We start from the raw sequence: 16000 nt of genomic DNA, 5'->3' as shown, positions 1-16000 counted from the left end.
ACGAAAAACGAACGAGCTGCACGTGATGCCACGTTCAAAAAATCATGCCAAACGGATATCGATGTACTTTTTCTTCTTCTAAGGACTGTACTCGTCAAAAATGCAACACCGTCGCGACGTCAACCGTAACTTTTTAATGCAGAGATAGAATCACAAGCAATCAAAAGTCACAAATTTGCTTTGAAAATTACATAGAGTAAAGTGGGGCAAGAGTACGCACTTAGTCGTGTATTTATTGTATCTCTTCAAAGAACAAAGTATCGATCATAGTAATTAAACCAAATTAAAGTAAGGCTCTTTACCTTGATTGTATGACGCTAAAAGTTTTGATTATGTTTGTAAACATTGATAAAAAAATCATATTTTTCAAAAATTACCAAAGCGTACTCTTACCCCACCAGCGGGGCAAGAGTACGCATGAGGTGGGGCAAGAGTACGCATATAATAAGCTCATTGTATTCCATTCTGGTCCGGTGTAAGTGAGGTCTTGAATCATTATAATCAACAAAACCTTTATTTCATAAACAATAGTTAAAATAAAACAGTGATTTTATGGATAATGCTGTTCGCTTCAGCAAAGGCAAAGGCGAAGCGACGCAAATAACTGAAAGTCAGACCGTAAAAAGCACTGTGCAGCGCTCTGCAGTGATTGACGAGATCCTCTGACTGCTGAGGAGTAAAAACTGAAGTGAATTGTCCATGGCTTTCAGCACCGAATCCCTGGTCCAGAAAAATGATTGTTATTCACAATTCAATACAAAAATATCTTCTGTTGATTACTTTCTTAAGGCGTTTTCGCAAGTCCCGAGGCTTTCAGCAATCCGGCGCTTCGATTCTCCGTCCTTCAACCGCTGCCTGGTGTTTTCCAGCATCTCCGGAGAGCAAATCTTCCGGCTAGTTTACCTTTTGTACGTCCTGATTATTGCAAACTTGATTATTCTTTGGGTTAGCTTTCCAAATGCTATCAAAAAGACGAAGGAAACCAACGCGTACTCTTGCCCCACCAAACCTGCGTACTCTTGCCCCCTACGACCATTTGTGAAAAAAGCTAAAAATGCTAAATATTCCGTTCATATCCTGGCATGAGTGTTCCACTGATTTAATCTATATGGATTATGTGTCCTTTGTCACGTATGCAGATTTGATTAGCGAATGTTTCCAAAAACGCATAAAATTACATAAAAATTGGAAAAACTAAAACTTATCTCTTTTCTCCGACGTGCGCGAACCAAACCACAAACAAAAACACATATGATCAGCTGACTCGATGACCTGTCAAACCGGTACAGTGTTGCTAGTTTCAGTGTTGTTGTTACTGTAAAAGCCTAGTGCGTACTCTTTCCGCCTGCGTACTCTTGCCCCACTCTACTCTATTGGTTGAAAAAGAAAAACAACTGCCCAATTTTCATGAGAGAATTATATGTACTAATTTATGAAACTGAAAGTTGCAAAAATGATTTATTTTATGTACGTTCTAAGTGACTGATTTTGTGCATTGCAGTGCATTGAGCTGCTTTTTCCTGGCTGGCTGGTTGGCTGGTTGGGCGGGTGAGACATAAAACATGAGACATTAGACATGAGAAATGAGACATAAAACATGAACCATTAGACATGATACTTTAGCCATGAAGCATGAAACATGGCATATGAAAGGTCAGGCGTAAGACCGTCTCATCTAATTTCTCACATCTCACTTTATATCTCCCACGTCCCACGTCTCACATACCACTTTTCATTTTTCACATTTTACTTCTTTCTTATCACGTCTCATTTGTAAGTCACACGCATTTTTATATCTCAAGTCTCACGTATCTTACGTCTAACGTTTTATATCTCACTTCTCGCGTGTCGCTTCACACGTCTCACTTCCCTCTTCTGGAGTCTCACTTTTCACCACGTCTGGAGTCTATCGTCCCACCTCTTTTTTGGTATCACTTCTTACTTCTCACGTCTCATTTACTGAACAAAATTCGACTATAAGCTTTATTACATGGGTGGGCAAGATTTTCTTCAAAATTGCTCTTATTTTGAAGCTAGAGGACAGCAGAAACTGAATTCCTTTATGTAAATTTAATTAACATCGAAAGAAAAGAAATGTTTGCATAAATTCGGGGGTCTTTAATAGTCGAAATAAATTTGGCCTGCGGGTCATAAGGGGTTTGAACCCTAAAGGCCCCTGAATATAAGCAAACTTTTTTTTCCTTCAATGTACATGAAGAGCCTATAGGCGGATCCATGATGCGAAATTTTACTAAAGAAATTCAGCTTCTGCTAACCGCTAGCTTAAAATAAGGTAATTTTGGTGAAAATCTTGGCCAACGATGCTTTAAAGGGAATAACGATAACTTTTCACTAAAGGGAATTTCAATGGATATAATAAACAGCTAAAATTTTACGATTTATTGTGTGAAGTAGTGAATCGAATGGTTCATTAATTGAAATAAAATATGCTCATGTTTAGTTTCATCGGATATTGTTTTCATCCAAGTTGAAATAATTTCATAAATTTATGCATGTTGAATGATCATTTTCTCAAGTTTTCCTACTTGAAATGTATATTCACAAAAAATATTTAAGAGATTAAAAGAAATTGATTCATGTTATTTTTATAATCAAATTTTTATGTATGTTGAGATATCGAAGAAAGTATGCAAACAAATGGCAAAAATCAATTTTTTTCTTAGAAAAAAGTAGTTTTTGAAAAATTGCTGTTATTTCTTCAGATTAGCAAATTCTAACAAATTTTTTTTAACTCAATCAATCAGAAACATCTTTCAGCACCTAATGATCAAAGTTTGGAAGGAATTTGCTCTATTGTATTGAAAAGGTTCAACAATTTCAAAAAATATGTTTTAACTTTGACGGATAATGGCTAATAAAAGTAGTCAAAATAGCCCCAGTAGACCCGATTTTAGAAAAAGTAATGCGCTGTCTTAAATTGGTGCTATATAGGCCTAGTACAAGGTTTCATACCAATTTTGGGCCAGATCGGATCACGGGAAGGGGTTGTTCGACGAGCTTGAAGTTTGTATGGGATTTTGAGACATTTTGTTCGGGAGGAACTTTGAACCGATATCTAAGTTCTTTGTGATAAAATTTATAAAAAAAATATACAAAAATATCGCTATAAGACAGGTTGAAGTGTGTAAAAACTACTTCAACCGAAAGTTAATTTCCTTGGCCCCTGAGGTTATGCAGTTAAAAAAAATGTCTTTTTTATCATAACCAGGGCCGGATTCTGCCATCGGGGGGCCCGGGGCAATTTTTGTCGAAGGCCCCTATGATTAAATTTTTTTTTCAAAAGCTATCCCAGAGAATACAAAACATTTTAAACGTTTAAAAGAACTGGAGATGAGTTCAATATCAAATAGCCATGTTGTCTGTGTAGAAGATGGTTTATGGTATCTCCAAATAAAGTTGTTAATCAATCACGTGCAAACATTGCGGAAGAGTTTAGAAATTAGCCTCCAAATGAAAAATTTAATTTTCAATTTTTTCGATACTCTTTTCACTAGCTAAAACTCTCCGTGGCCGGATTGATTTTTTGAATGTTTTTCATTTCATCATTGATCGTCTGGTTTGTGCTTCATCAAGAAATTTTCACCTTATGACAATTGGAAAGTATTATGAAGATTTGAAACAAAGAATACGAAATTTAAAAAAAAAATTCAATTAAAAATTCCATAGAGATACAGATATAAGATTTGAAAAATTCAAAACTCTTCAGTGTCTCAAATTGAAATCATAATTTCAAATCAAATTTTGAGAAACGAAATATGAATTAAATTTTAAAAAAAATAGAGATTCAAAGTTACAATCAGAGCCAAAGCAGAAATTGAACCAAATGTGTATTTCAATTTTATAATTTTGAAACATAAAAAACATAAAACACAGAATCAGTTCTCATTGAAAAAAGACAGATAAGGAATCCAAATGAGTTTAGAACCTAAACCCAAGATCCTGAGTTCTCAAAATTCAGAAAATCCATGAAACTGAACTTCAGTAACTGAAGAAACAACACAAGACTTGAAAATATAAATGAATTGAATTTGGAAAAAGATAAGATTAAAAATATAGAAATATTCATGTTAAGAGTTTTTATGATAATTTGAGAATGATCATTTGGAAAATGATATGCAGAATTCAGGATACATTATATCAGAAGATGGTAAAATTATGGTTAAATCAATTGAAAATATTTAAATACGAATTTTAAACCTAAGGCAGAAATTGGGATGGAAATTCAATAAAGAAACTCAGTACTGTCGATTGGTTCAATTTAAGCTACTACAGTTTTTTTTATAGATTTCATTTTCAAAAGTTGGGAGGGAAAAGGTTTTAGAATTTATCTACAAACGGATATTTCAATAATATCGTTGAAAAGTGAAAAGTTATAATAATACCCGGTATTAACTCGGGACCTGCTGGGTAAAATCCTGAATCCTGAATTGCTAGAAATAATAAAAGTGCCAAAAATGCATAGTAAATAAAATAATTGATTTCTTAAGCCATTTTGCACGAAAAAATAATTTATTTTACTGTTACGCTTCAAAATTGACACATTAAGAACCGCGCAGAAACATCTAAGCTGGAAAACATAAAATTTCGACACTCAATATCCTAGAAACCACTGGACCAAATCTTACAAAATTAGTATCTTCGAGTTACTTAAATGGATGTGTTTCATGTTGGTAAAATGTTTTATTATTAAATTTATAAAATTGGAGTTATGCTTCTTAAAGAAGCACACTATCGATAAGCAAAATGACGGGATATCTCGTATTTGGTCCGCAATATGCTTATCAGAATCACTGTTTCAAATCAATGCTTTTTCCGACAAGTTATTATTAAATTTTTCAAAATTTCCTTATCGTGAATTAGAAATTTACTTGAAAATAAATTTAAAACAGTCTATTTTATAAATTTAAAATCCATATTTTTGGAACACCACAAAACTAATAAGAATGAAAATTTGAATAAAGCGAAAATTAATGCTTTGGACGTAAAAATTAGAGTACATAAATAGCATACCTACAGAAAATATATAACCAGATTCAAAAGAATGAAATCCGGATTCTGAAATAAATTTCAGGTCAAATGAAATATTACCCATGAATAAAAATTGTTTAGAAAATTGATAGTAATTGTTATTTAAAAATCTTCTTCATTTACATTTGTTTTTCCATTTAAATTGAATGATTGACTGAAAAATACCGCGTTTATATCTTGAATTTGAGAAAAATATTCAATCACGATTTGAAATGTGAATTCTCGATATGGAAAAAAATCATATCCATTTTGAACTTAAGAGAATGTATTTGTTTGTATTGTTTATTGTTTATTGTTTATTCAATCAACGGACCAAGTATAGGTCCAAATGACGACTTAAAGTTAAAGTTACATAAAATTTACATCTGATTAATGATTTCTTGATAATCTTAAAACACTTCTTCGAAAAACATTCCGCGAATCGTCGAAGTCGAAGAGTTCGGAAAAGCGGTTGAACGTTTTCATCACACCGATGAATGCACTATTGGCTCCATAGTTGTTCAATCGAATGGGAACATACAGTTGAAGGTCCTGGTTTCTCAGTCCATGAGGTCTCACACTAAGAGGAATAGCTTCTAGTAGCGTAGGACAATCGATACGCGATGTCAGTAGATCGGCGACAAAAGAAGCTCGTGTTGCATTTCTTCGGGCTTGAAGAGTATCCATGTCTATAAGACGACATCGATGTTCGTAGCTTGGCATGTGGAATGGGTCTTGCCAGTTAAGGTGTCTGAGGGCATAACGCAAAAAGCGCCTCTGGATGGCCTCGAGCCGCTCATTACCGTTCTGGTAGTAAGGACACCAGACAGCTGAGGCGTATTCGAGGATGGATCGAACTATGCTGCAATACAGGCTCTTCAGGCAGTACACGTCCTTGAATTCCTTGGCCACTCGGAATAAAAATCCGAGGCTTCTAGAAGCTTTATCGACGACGTAGTTCGTATGTGTTTTGAATTCCAGCTTACGGTCGAGTATTAAGCCCAAATCATTGATGTGGTCCACCCGCGCAATGGACTCATCTCCTAAGAAGTACTCCGCGCAAAAAGGCTGCCGTCTTCGTGAGAAACTGATGACTGCACATTTACTGCGATTCAAAGGCAGGCAGTTGATGTCGCACCACTTTGCGAAAAGATTAAACTGGTTTTGCAGAAAATCAATGTCGTCCTGACCGTTTATGGCGTAAAACAGTTTAAGATCGTCAGCATAACAGAGTTTCGGGCCGTTAAGGAGTGTGAGCACATCGTTAAAATAGATTAAGAAGATAATCGGTCCTAAGTGACTACCTTGGGGCACACCAGAGGAAGCAGAGAACTGGCTGGAGAGAGTGTCTCCAGTGCGAACTGTCAATTTACGTCCAGTTAAGTAACTGCGGAACCAGCCAAGTAAAGGTCCGCAAAATCCTAAGCGCCCAAGCTTACCAATGGTGATATCGTGGTTCACCTTATCAAACGCTGCTGACAAATCGGTATAAATGGCGTCGGTTTGAGACTTAGCAGCAAAACTTTCGTGTACATAGGAGGTGAATGTCAACAGGTTAGTTGTCGTAGAGCGTTTGGGCATAAAACCGTGCTGATCGATTGAAAAATTTTGCTTACAGTACGAGAAAATCGGATCCATGACGACTAATTCGAATAGTTTGGAGATTGCACATAAAGCAGAAATTCCTCTATAGTTGTTGATATCTCTTCGGTCCCCCTTTTTATGGACTGGAAACATGTAGGCTTCCTTCCACAGTGAAGGGTAGGTGGCTCTGTCAAGAGAGGCTTGGAAGATGAGTCTTACAGGTGTCAGTAAAACCGGAATAAATCGTTTTAAAAAGGTAGATGGTATGCCGTCCGGGCCAGTAGAGAGGGAATTTTTGAGCTTTGCCGCTGCTTTAGATATGACCGCATCCTCTACAACAATCGTGCTCATGCTGAAGCCGAGTGGCGAAACATTCCTAACAGCATTCTCCACAGCATTAAAATATTCGATTTGGTTTCAAGAGTGCCAGTGATCAAAGTCAGACATAAAACCATTTTCGAATTCTTCCAGTCATCAAAGAGAAAAGCTAAAAACGTTTATTTTTGAAATTCAAAATAATAATATTACAATATGTTTAATTCGCCATTGAAAACTTATACGGAGAAATGTAGGTTGAGAAATAGGATTTCTTGAATAATCAACAAGAAATTAAATACTCAATAAAAAAAAAAAAAAAAGTGAAACGTTTATAAATTTTGTCAAGCGCAGGTTTTATAATTTACAATTTTTAGCCCTGAATATTTTGTCACCGTCTATTGAAATATTGGATCCTGGAAAGGACAAAAAGGTTCAAACAACGGTGAAATGAATAAGATTTGAGTGAAATCAAATTTTGATAGCTGATGAACCAACAAACCTACATGAAAGACAAAAACTAATTTTGAATTTGCTTATTCTAATCCATTCAATCAAACAATATTTAGCAGTGATATTCTAATTTCTGAAATACAATGATCTAAGACTTAAGTTTTTAAATTTTTTTAAAATTTGAAAAGATTCCATTAAAATATTTTTTCTAACATTACTAAAGTAATAAAAGAAAAGTTTCATTTATAGATTGTAAAACGATTTGACTTTGGCTTTAACTTCGTTAAACTTTCGTTAAAATTCTCGTATTTTATAGCATGAGAAAAAGTTAATACGATTTTTTTTAACTTTTTTCGCAGAAGTTAAAATTGGTTGCGCTTCTCGGTCAAATTGATCAGTGATTTAAAAACTGTGTTGTCAATTTTTTTTAATAACTTACAATGTTGTCAAAAAATGCAAAAATGTCCTAAACGATTTCCAAAATATTTTCAAAATTAATTTCAAAAGCAAAAGCAAAAAACACTTATTGCATATTTGGATTTAGAGTAGAAAAATCAATCAAAATTAGCTCATAAATTCTTCGCACATCAGAAAAATGTGATTTTTTTGTGCCTTTTGTTATTTTTCAAAACCTTTTTAAATATGAAGCTTACTATTAAAAAGAACAAAGAACAAAAAATGAAATTTTGACTGAAATTGGTTTTTGAAGAACAGTCAATATCAGCATTAATTTTTTAAAGAATCAAAGTGATTTGTAGTAAAGTAGTGGATCATAGGATTCAGATGTTTTTGTTAATAATTCTGCTGGCTATCGTGAGTAGTTTAAAACTGTCATACGGCTACCAGCTTATAGATGTATGAAATTAGAATATAATGAATGAATTTTGAAGTTTAAAAGGTCTGAAATTTTAAAGCTAAACTTCTTAAAGAGAATCCAAGATTAGGACAAGTGAGGATTTTAGAGTATCAAAATATGAGTCTCATTCAATATAAAAGTTTTGTAAAATTGTAATTTAAAATTGACAATCAGAAATTACTCTAATTTGTGAACGTCATAAAGTGTGTCTTAGGCCTAGTATGATATATGTACATTAGACTGAGTCGATTTGGGATCATTTTAGAATTTCTCAAACCCTGGGGTCTTAAAAGCTTCCTTTTGGTCCAAAACTCATCTATGATTTTTTGCAGAATTTTTAAGTAACGTTTACATGAGTAAATTTTAACTTTTATGTTTGTATGGGAAAATTGAATATTTTGTACTGAAAAATCAACATCATTTTTGTTTCTTCTGTGGAGCTGAGTCTGCAAAAGGATTTTGTGCCAATTTATCAATTCTCGAAAGGAAATTTTCCGCTGAACAACTTTGTCGAACATCTTAACTTCGTATCTTTTTAGATAAAAAAGTTATTCGCTGTTTTACAGGTGTATGTCTTTTCGCATTGATAAACATTAAATTCAATTGACACCACTGCTGGGTGCCTAGCGAGGTATTGCATAACTACTTTTAATACAACACTTCGTGGGGCACAAGCAGTGGTGTCAATTGAATTTAATGTTTATCAATGCGAAAAGATATACCCCTGTAAAACAGCGAATAACTTTTTTGTCTAAAAAGATACGAAGTTATGATGTTGGACAAAGTTGTTCAGCGGAAAATTTCCTTTCGAGAATTGATAAATTGGCACAAAATCCATAATCAGGCTCGGCTCCACAGAAGAAACAAAAATGATGTTTATTTTTCAGTACAAAATATTCAATTTTCCCATACAAACATAAAAGTTTAAATTTACTCATGTAAACGTTACTTAAAAATTCTGCAAAAAATCATGGATGAGTTTTGGACCAAAACGAAGCTTTTAAGACCCCAGGGTTTGAGAAATTCCAAAATGACCCCAAATCGACTCAGTCTAATGTACATATCAGTGATATACATGTAGGACTAAATTTTCAGACATGTTCGATAACAAATACCTTTTGGGATCAAGTAGTTTCTCCTTACTGAGTAGTTACTCCTAAACCTATTTCCTGGACTGAACATTTTAGTTAGAAAAAAAACTTCAAGGGGCGGGTAGAGTTAAACCTCTAAAAATCCCCCCGTTTGCACGGCCTTGCTGTTTTCTACACACGAAAGCAATTTTTATATAAATATCACATACAGTTTTGGGGATAATGATTGGCTAATAACCGTGCGGGTTAAGTGCTCATGTCTATGTATATGCAATATTTCGGTTCCATTTGCAATATTTCCATGTAATTTAATTGAAATTGTAGAAACTAATGATAAGCATAAACGAAAGTTGAAATTCTAGCAAAATTTCAGATATCACTTGTGTTTTGCATGAAACATAGTAAGGATGCACTGAACCCAAGATCACACTTAAAAAACACTTGAAGATTCACTTAAAAGTTACAACCCAGTGAATTTCTTCATTTTAAGAGGGTCATGTACATTTCACCTGCCTCTCACTTAATATTCACTTATTCATCACTTGAGTTTTAAGTGACCGGCACTTAATATCTTAGGTGTTTACTTGTAACTCATTTGACCAACTACTTAAGCCAAATACAACTTGCCCGTCACATAAAATTCAAGTGAATTTTTGCATAGTGAATGTCAATAATGTCGGGGTTGATTGTTATAAATATTGTTGTTTGGAAGAAACACAACAGAGTTTTGTTTGAGTTGGTAGGTGCAGAATTAGAGTAATTTATATTTTTTTTAAACAATTATATTTTTCCATAGATCGAAAGAAACATCGTAACACGTTGTAGAGATCTTTTTCAAAACAATCGGGTTTCGGATACGTTTTCCGGTGATGATTAATTTTGGAAATATTCAAGTGCAGTGAAATTAAAGTAAGTATCATGCAAACCAATAAATACTCGTTAAATTTAATTTTTTTTATGATTATTTCAGAAAAGAGCAACCGGAATGTCTCGTCAAATTGAGAAAATGAATGATATTTTCAAGCCAGCCGAAACTTTTTTATGAACCCAAAAAAGGAAAAAAAAGGGTTTTTTTACGTTGTATTTTTTAATAAAGTTGATTCATGATTGATATTCTGAAATTTCACCTAAAAACCATTAGAACTGAAAGATATTAACGACCTGAGCAAACATTTGAAATTGATTTTGTCGCTCACTTAGTTAGTTCTTCTATTTTCACTGTAAGATTCTAATTAGAGCTTAGATTTAACGTTGATCTTAAAAATACACCGTGATGAATTTAAAAGAAATTCTCAGAAGGCAGTGTTGCATTTTTTTCGAGTACAACACTAAATTATTCCTTGTACTTACCGCGGTGTCGAAGGACGATGGAAAGTAACCTGCTCGATGCACGTCGAGTAGCCTTGAACGATTTCCTTGCTGAGTTCCGGATCCGGAAAGCGAAGCAACAGCACGTGAGGTGGTTTAAGCTGCTGGGCCGCCTGCATTTCGATTAGAAGGGCCTTCATCGCATCGGCACGTTTTGCATAATTGGTCATCTTGGGGAAAAGCGGATGCTGCTGTGGCTGCTCTTGATTTTGATTTTGGTCGGCGGACATCAGTTTGGCAGGGGACGCTGCTGCGGTTTCGGCGGAAGCAGGCGGCAATTGCGGGGGCGGCACAGCAATCGACTGTTTTCGGCGGTTGTTCTCGCCGGACTGGGCCATCGTCGTCGCCGTGGCGTCTGCCGTCGTGACCACGGAGCCATGCTGATGGGACGGGTCAAAGTCGAACGAACTGAAAACAAATTTCCGGTATTTATTGATTTGTTATTCTGGTGCAAGGAGAATGGGGACACTCTTGTGTAGGTATTCAAATAGTGCGACAGATATTATCTCGTTAGCATGCACAAAACATAATCAAAACGGGTTTCGACACAAGAGAGGAGAACAACCAAATTTACACCACACCAATGCGGTTCCTTTCGATGCGCTTTGTATGTAATCATCGTGATGTGGCAAATTCACCTCCCACGCGTAACTAAAGCGAGTCAGCATTTAAAATTCATAATCTCATAACTCTTTACGACACTTTTGCTAAGTTGTGATAATTAGCTCTCGGGATAACAATCTGCGCTGCGTCTCATCCTTGCCATGATTTTAAAAGAAACTAATTCAATCTTGAATCATATGCTGCTAGGATTCAAAGAAATTTTAATTTCAGATATATTTTGTATTTGAATAAAATAATTTTTTGATTTAAAGATTGTTGGGCTTGTTAATTTAAAGTGGTTAGACCAAGTCGTTTCGGTTTTCAAGAAGGTAAAATCGTATATTATTATTTGCAAATTGCTAAAAACTATTTTTGGTCAGAAATTGCTTCTTCTACTGTTCATTCGAATACAAATAAGTGTTTCCGGTTGGTTTCATCCTGCCCACTTGTCGTCATATATAGGTACGATTTTTGAAGGGTTGTTTTCATCTAAATCCATCATATTTCGAATGCCTAGCAAACAATGTACGAGTCGAGCCGTTTTCGTCGAAAAGAATCTCTAGGCCTTAAATATGAAACAAAAATGATGAAAAAAGGTACTCAGCCAAATATGGTCCTAGTTCCGTTCGAGATGATATTTAAAACTCTAACCAGATTTTTTTTCCTTTAAATTCAGTTTATTATCATTTAAATAAAGTTTATTTAATGAAATCGACATGTTGACAGTTGAATCAAAAATTCATTGCTTTTTAGTAGTGAACCTTCATATAAGAGAAGCGACATCTGATCCCTCTTAAAATAAAATATGTGGCAACATCGCCGAAATCTTGGACAAAAAAATCCCCAGCACTGTTTTCTGGCTCAATGTTCAAGCTCTAAAGTGAACTCTCCTTCAATCCAACAAAACAACATTGAACTCGATGCCCGAAAAATCACGATAAACGGTATGAATGACTTGAATTTCGTTAATAATCAGTTAGTTTTCTAACTAGAAACACGATTCACCAAAGCATTGAAAAAAATAGCACCTAATCATAAATTGATATGACCAGCTGAAAAATTATCTGTTTGAACTATAACAACAATCACAATACCTTCCTTGGTTGAGTTTTCAATAAGAAAGGTAAAAGCTCTGCGACAAAATGTTCGGATCGATTGGAATCGATTTTGACAGTTCTTTTGCTCGATTGGAATTTCGTGATTCAGATGTCACTTCTCTTATATACAGGTTCACTACTTTTTAGAAGGAAAATATCGTAAAAAAATAATTCCGATTGGATGTAACGGTATAACATCTCGAAATTTTCTCTGAATACCTGTGATCATAGTTTGGACACTATAGTCGCTAACTCGAGCGGCTATCATCCCTGGAACTGGAATCTTTTGTTCCCTTTTATATTCCAAGCAGTTGGATAGAAAAAATCACCCTGTCAAGGTTTGGTGCTTCAAATTTTACAACTCCATTTTGAGACTTAAAAATTTTCAATAGTAGTTTTCAAGCACTTCTGTTTGTATATTTCTGGTCTTGTTGTCACACAAATTTTATCTCACCTATTCATGGCAATTCGAACAAATTTTCGCAAAAAAGAATGTAGCCGGGTACACCTATGGCTTTTGACAACTTTAGTCGAGATTTTTTCTGAACCAGTGACTTTATAGGACTTTTGTCGAGAAATTTGTCAAAAATGTATCTTCCTTCAGGTACTGGGTCAATAACATGGTATTTTTGGGTAAAATAAAGGGTGAAGATTCACTGGAAGATTTGATTGATTATTGATTTTTCCAATCATTTTTTATGATGCAGATAATTCGTTATCCTTTAAGCGTAGTTTTTTTTTAAGAATATGTTTAGCTCTCATGATGGAAGTCACCTATTGATTTTCGTAAAAATAAAATTTCACTATCTGGAGCCACCATTTATTATTTATCAGTTTCAATATTGCTATGTTATACCATATCTTCCATCCATAAGATCACAACGAATGTTCCATCAACATAACACCTGTATTCCCAATAACTATTGGGAGAACGGTTCTGGTTAGAAGCACATTTTGGAGGATGAAGAACTGGTTTATCGTGAAGAGATACACGATTTTGCACTTTCTAAAAGAAGGTGTCTTTCAACGCCACAAAGAATTGTTCCTTAAAACTTTCAAATTGAAAGTTTCAATACCCTCACAAAGATTTAATGATAACTATTCGTGTATATTTTTTTTCTGATTTTACCAAAGCTCCGGGTGTGGTCTAGCGAATAGGCTGGCGCGAGTCTGGTTTTGGTATGCCAGACGTACTGTGTTCGATTCCCTGAATTATGACACGAATACTTCTAGAAGCAAATAGGACTATACAGTAGAACTGCATTTTTTTACGTCAATTGACAAATGAAGGTTAGAGTTTATATACACACTCAAAAATATCATCAAACTCATCAAAAACAACTCAAACAGATTCATAATAATAATTTGTGTAAAAATCCCAAATGGTAAAATGTATGAATGTGCTGGCAATTGCTTGAACATTCTTATTATATAGTCAGTTATAGGAGGAAACACATCTTACCTGTCGGCCACTTATGGGATTCGAAACCAGAAATTTTTGTAGGTTAATTTTCCCGTTCTCGTCCGTACACGCCAGTGGAACGCCAGTTATAAAGCTGTTTTTGACATTTCTCACGCACATTAACTGGCGCCCCACTGGCGTGTACGGACGAGAACGGGAAAATTAACCTTCAAAAATTTCAGTGCAATAATCGGGCAGCCGGCCGATGAACAAGTTCGTTTTTAGGGTTAATCTTTCCAACACCAAAAGTTTTTGTGGAACGCCCTGAGTTGACGCGAATACTACTAGACAAGAAGCAAATAGGACTATTGTGCGTGAGAAATGCCAAAAACAACTAGGTATAGTCCTATTTGACGCTAATAGTGTTTGTGATATTATGCTGGTTGTTTCACCAAGCCTTTTCAGTTTTGGGACAATTAACCTCAAAAACGACCATGTGTGTCGACCGGCTGTTCGTTTTTTGTACCAAGAGTTTTTGAGGTTAATTGTCCCGTCTGATCTGTATACACTCAGCAATTGTGCGTAAGAAATGTCAAAAACAACTCTATACCTGCAAGATGTACACAAATTGAGCAGTTCGTTTCTCGCCCAAAAATCTTCCAAGCAAATAGCGACGGCTGTAGCATGCCATCTAGCGACTGTTTACCGCGTTAAACGTTCTCTCCTTGAAGGAACATGTCCACTGAAACCGGGAAGTGGAAATCCACGGTATTCACGCACTGTAAAAGTGATAAAATTGGTCAAGGCGAAAGTGAAGCGGAATCCAGTACCGTAAAACGAGGTAGCATTTATCTCCGACATTCGCCGAGGTAACTTTGATCAACATGAATTTTTTCCAGAAAGTCATTAATAACTAAGTCTAAAAATAAACAAAAGTTAAATATGTGGTGAAAATGCTTCTTAAAAAAATTTCTACCCGCTCATTTTCAACACCTATAATTTCCTTCTAATCTTCTTCTATCCATCTATAATTTTCAATTCTTGAAATGTTCTCACTATGAGAACATAACATTCACCGATAAGGCCGTAAAAATTAATTTCAAAAACATAAATCACGGTGATTAATCTTAATTAATAAAATCTAAAAATAAAATATCTCAAAACTTTTTTCTACGTTTAAAAACCAATGAGTTGAGTTTTAAGTTGAGAAAAACTTGGTTTGTTTTTGAAAATTTCAAATGTAAGTAAAAATGTATTTTCAAAATGTATTTTCAAAGGCTCGCAAACAAACATCCTTCCTGATGAAATCAAAAAGTTTAGAAGTAAACGGGTTGATTTTTTCGTTAGTAAATGTGTAGCTTCCAGTAAATGTGTAGCTTTGAAGGAATAAAACAAAAAGGGGATTAGTGCAAGGGCCTAGAGAATTGAATGAAGGCAAAATTTCATTTGTTTTGTGATTAAAATTTTTTTAGTTAAAAAATTTAGCCAGCATTTATGCAGCATTTGCCACCTTTCGATTTTAATTGTTGTTCGGCTAAACATATTAAGCCCAGCGATATTGTTTTTATTTTTTGGACCGCGATAAATTTTAAACCAAGAAACACAGAAATTCAGAAGGTGTTTTGTATCCTTTATGATCATTATGACTCGTTTATGACTCGTTAAAACCGTTAAAATAGAGACTGATCAATATTACCAAAGCATCAAATTCTAAACAGAGACGATATCGATTTTTAAATCAAATTCAAAGTAGTCTAATAAATTTTTTCAACGATGTTTTACGTTCAAAGGAGTCCAGTACTGGTTTTAAAAATATAAAATTACGCCACATACAAAATTTTGCCGATGGATCTTTGACTCGAGCAGTCAATATTAGACTTGTCGGACAATAAAAGCATTCACTTTAATAGTCGAATAAATTAGCGGCATTTTAGAAAGACTAATTAGAAAAGATTAGGGGAGATAAGGGCATAATGGCCACCTTAAGGAGAACGCTTATTTAATCATAGAAAATAGCTATAATATAGAGGTTACATTATTGTTTCGTGGTCAGACACTTGAAAAGCCTACTTCCTGACCGGCTGAAACTTGAAAAACTAGATGAAAACGTTAAAAAATGCAATTTAAAAATTTTTGCCAAAGGCTGAAAACCAGCCACTGTAGGGGCATAATGAGAACCACCCCCCCCCCCCCCCCTGGGGCA

The 16000-nt window shown here is 34.7% G+C and overlaps 1 protein-coding gene across 2 annotated transcripts in view; it reads right to left on the bottom strand.

Moving 5' to 3' along the window:
• Positions 1-16000, bottom strand: part of LOC129754611 (uncharacterized) — a 32334-nt gene that overhangs the window by 12026 nt on the left and 4308 nt on the right. For both annotated transcript variants that reach the window (XM_055750763.1, XM_055750762.1), the window contains exon 2: positions 10678-11103. In XM_055750763.1, the coding sequence (XP_055606738.1) occupies positions 10678-11103 (426 nt within the window). The remainder of the gene's footprint in view (positions 1-10677; positions 11104-16000) is intronic.

Source organism: Uranotaenia lowii, chromosome 3 (assembly GCF_029784155.1).
Source record: "Uranotaenia lowii strain MFRU-FL chromosome 3, ASM2978415v1, whole genome shotgun sequence".
Classification (NCBI taxonomy): Eukaryota; Metazoa; Arthropoda; class Insecta; order Diptera; family Culicidae; genus Uranotaenia; species Uranotaenia lowii.
This window is presented reverse-complemented; position numbering and strand designations above follow the sequence as displayed.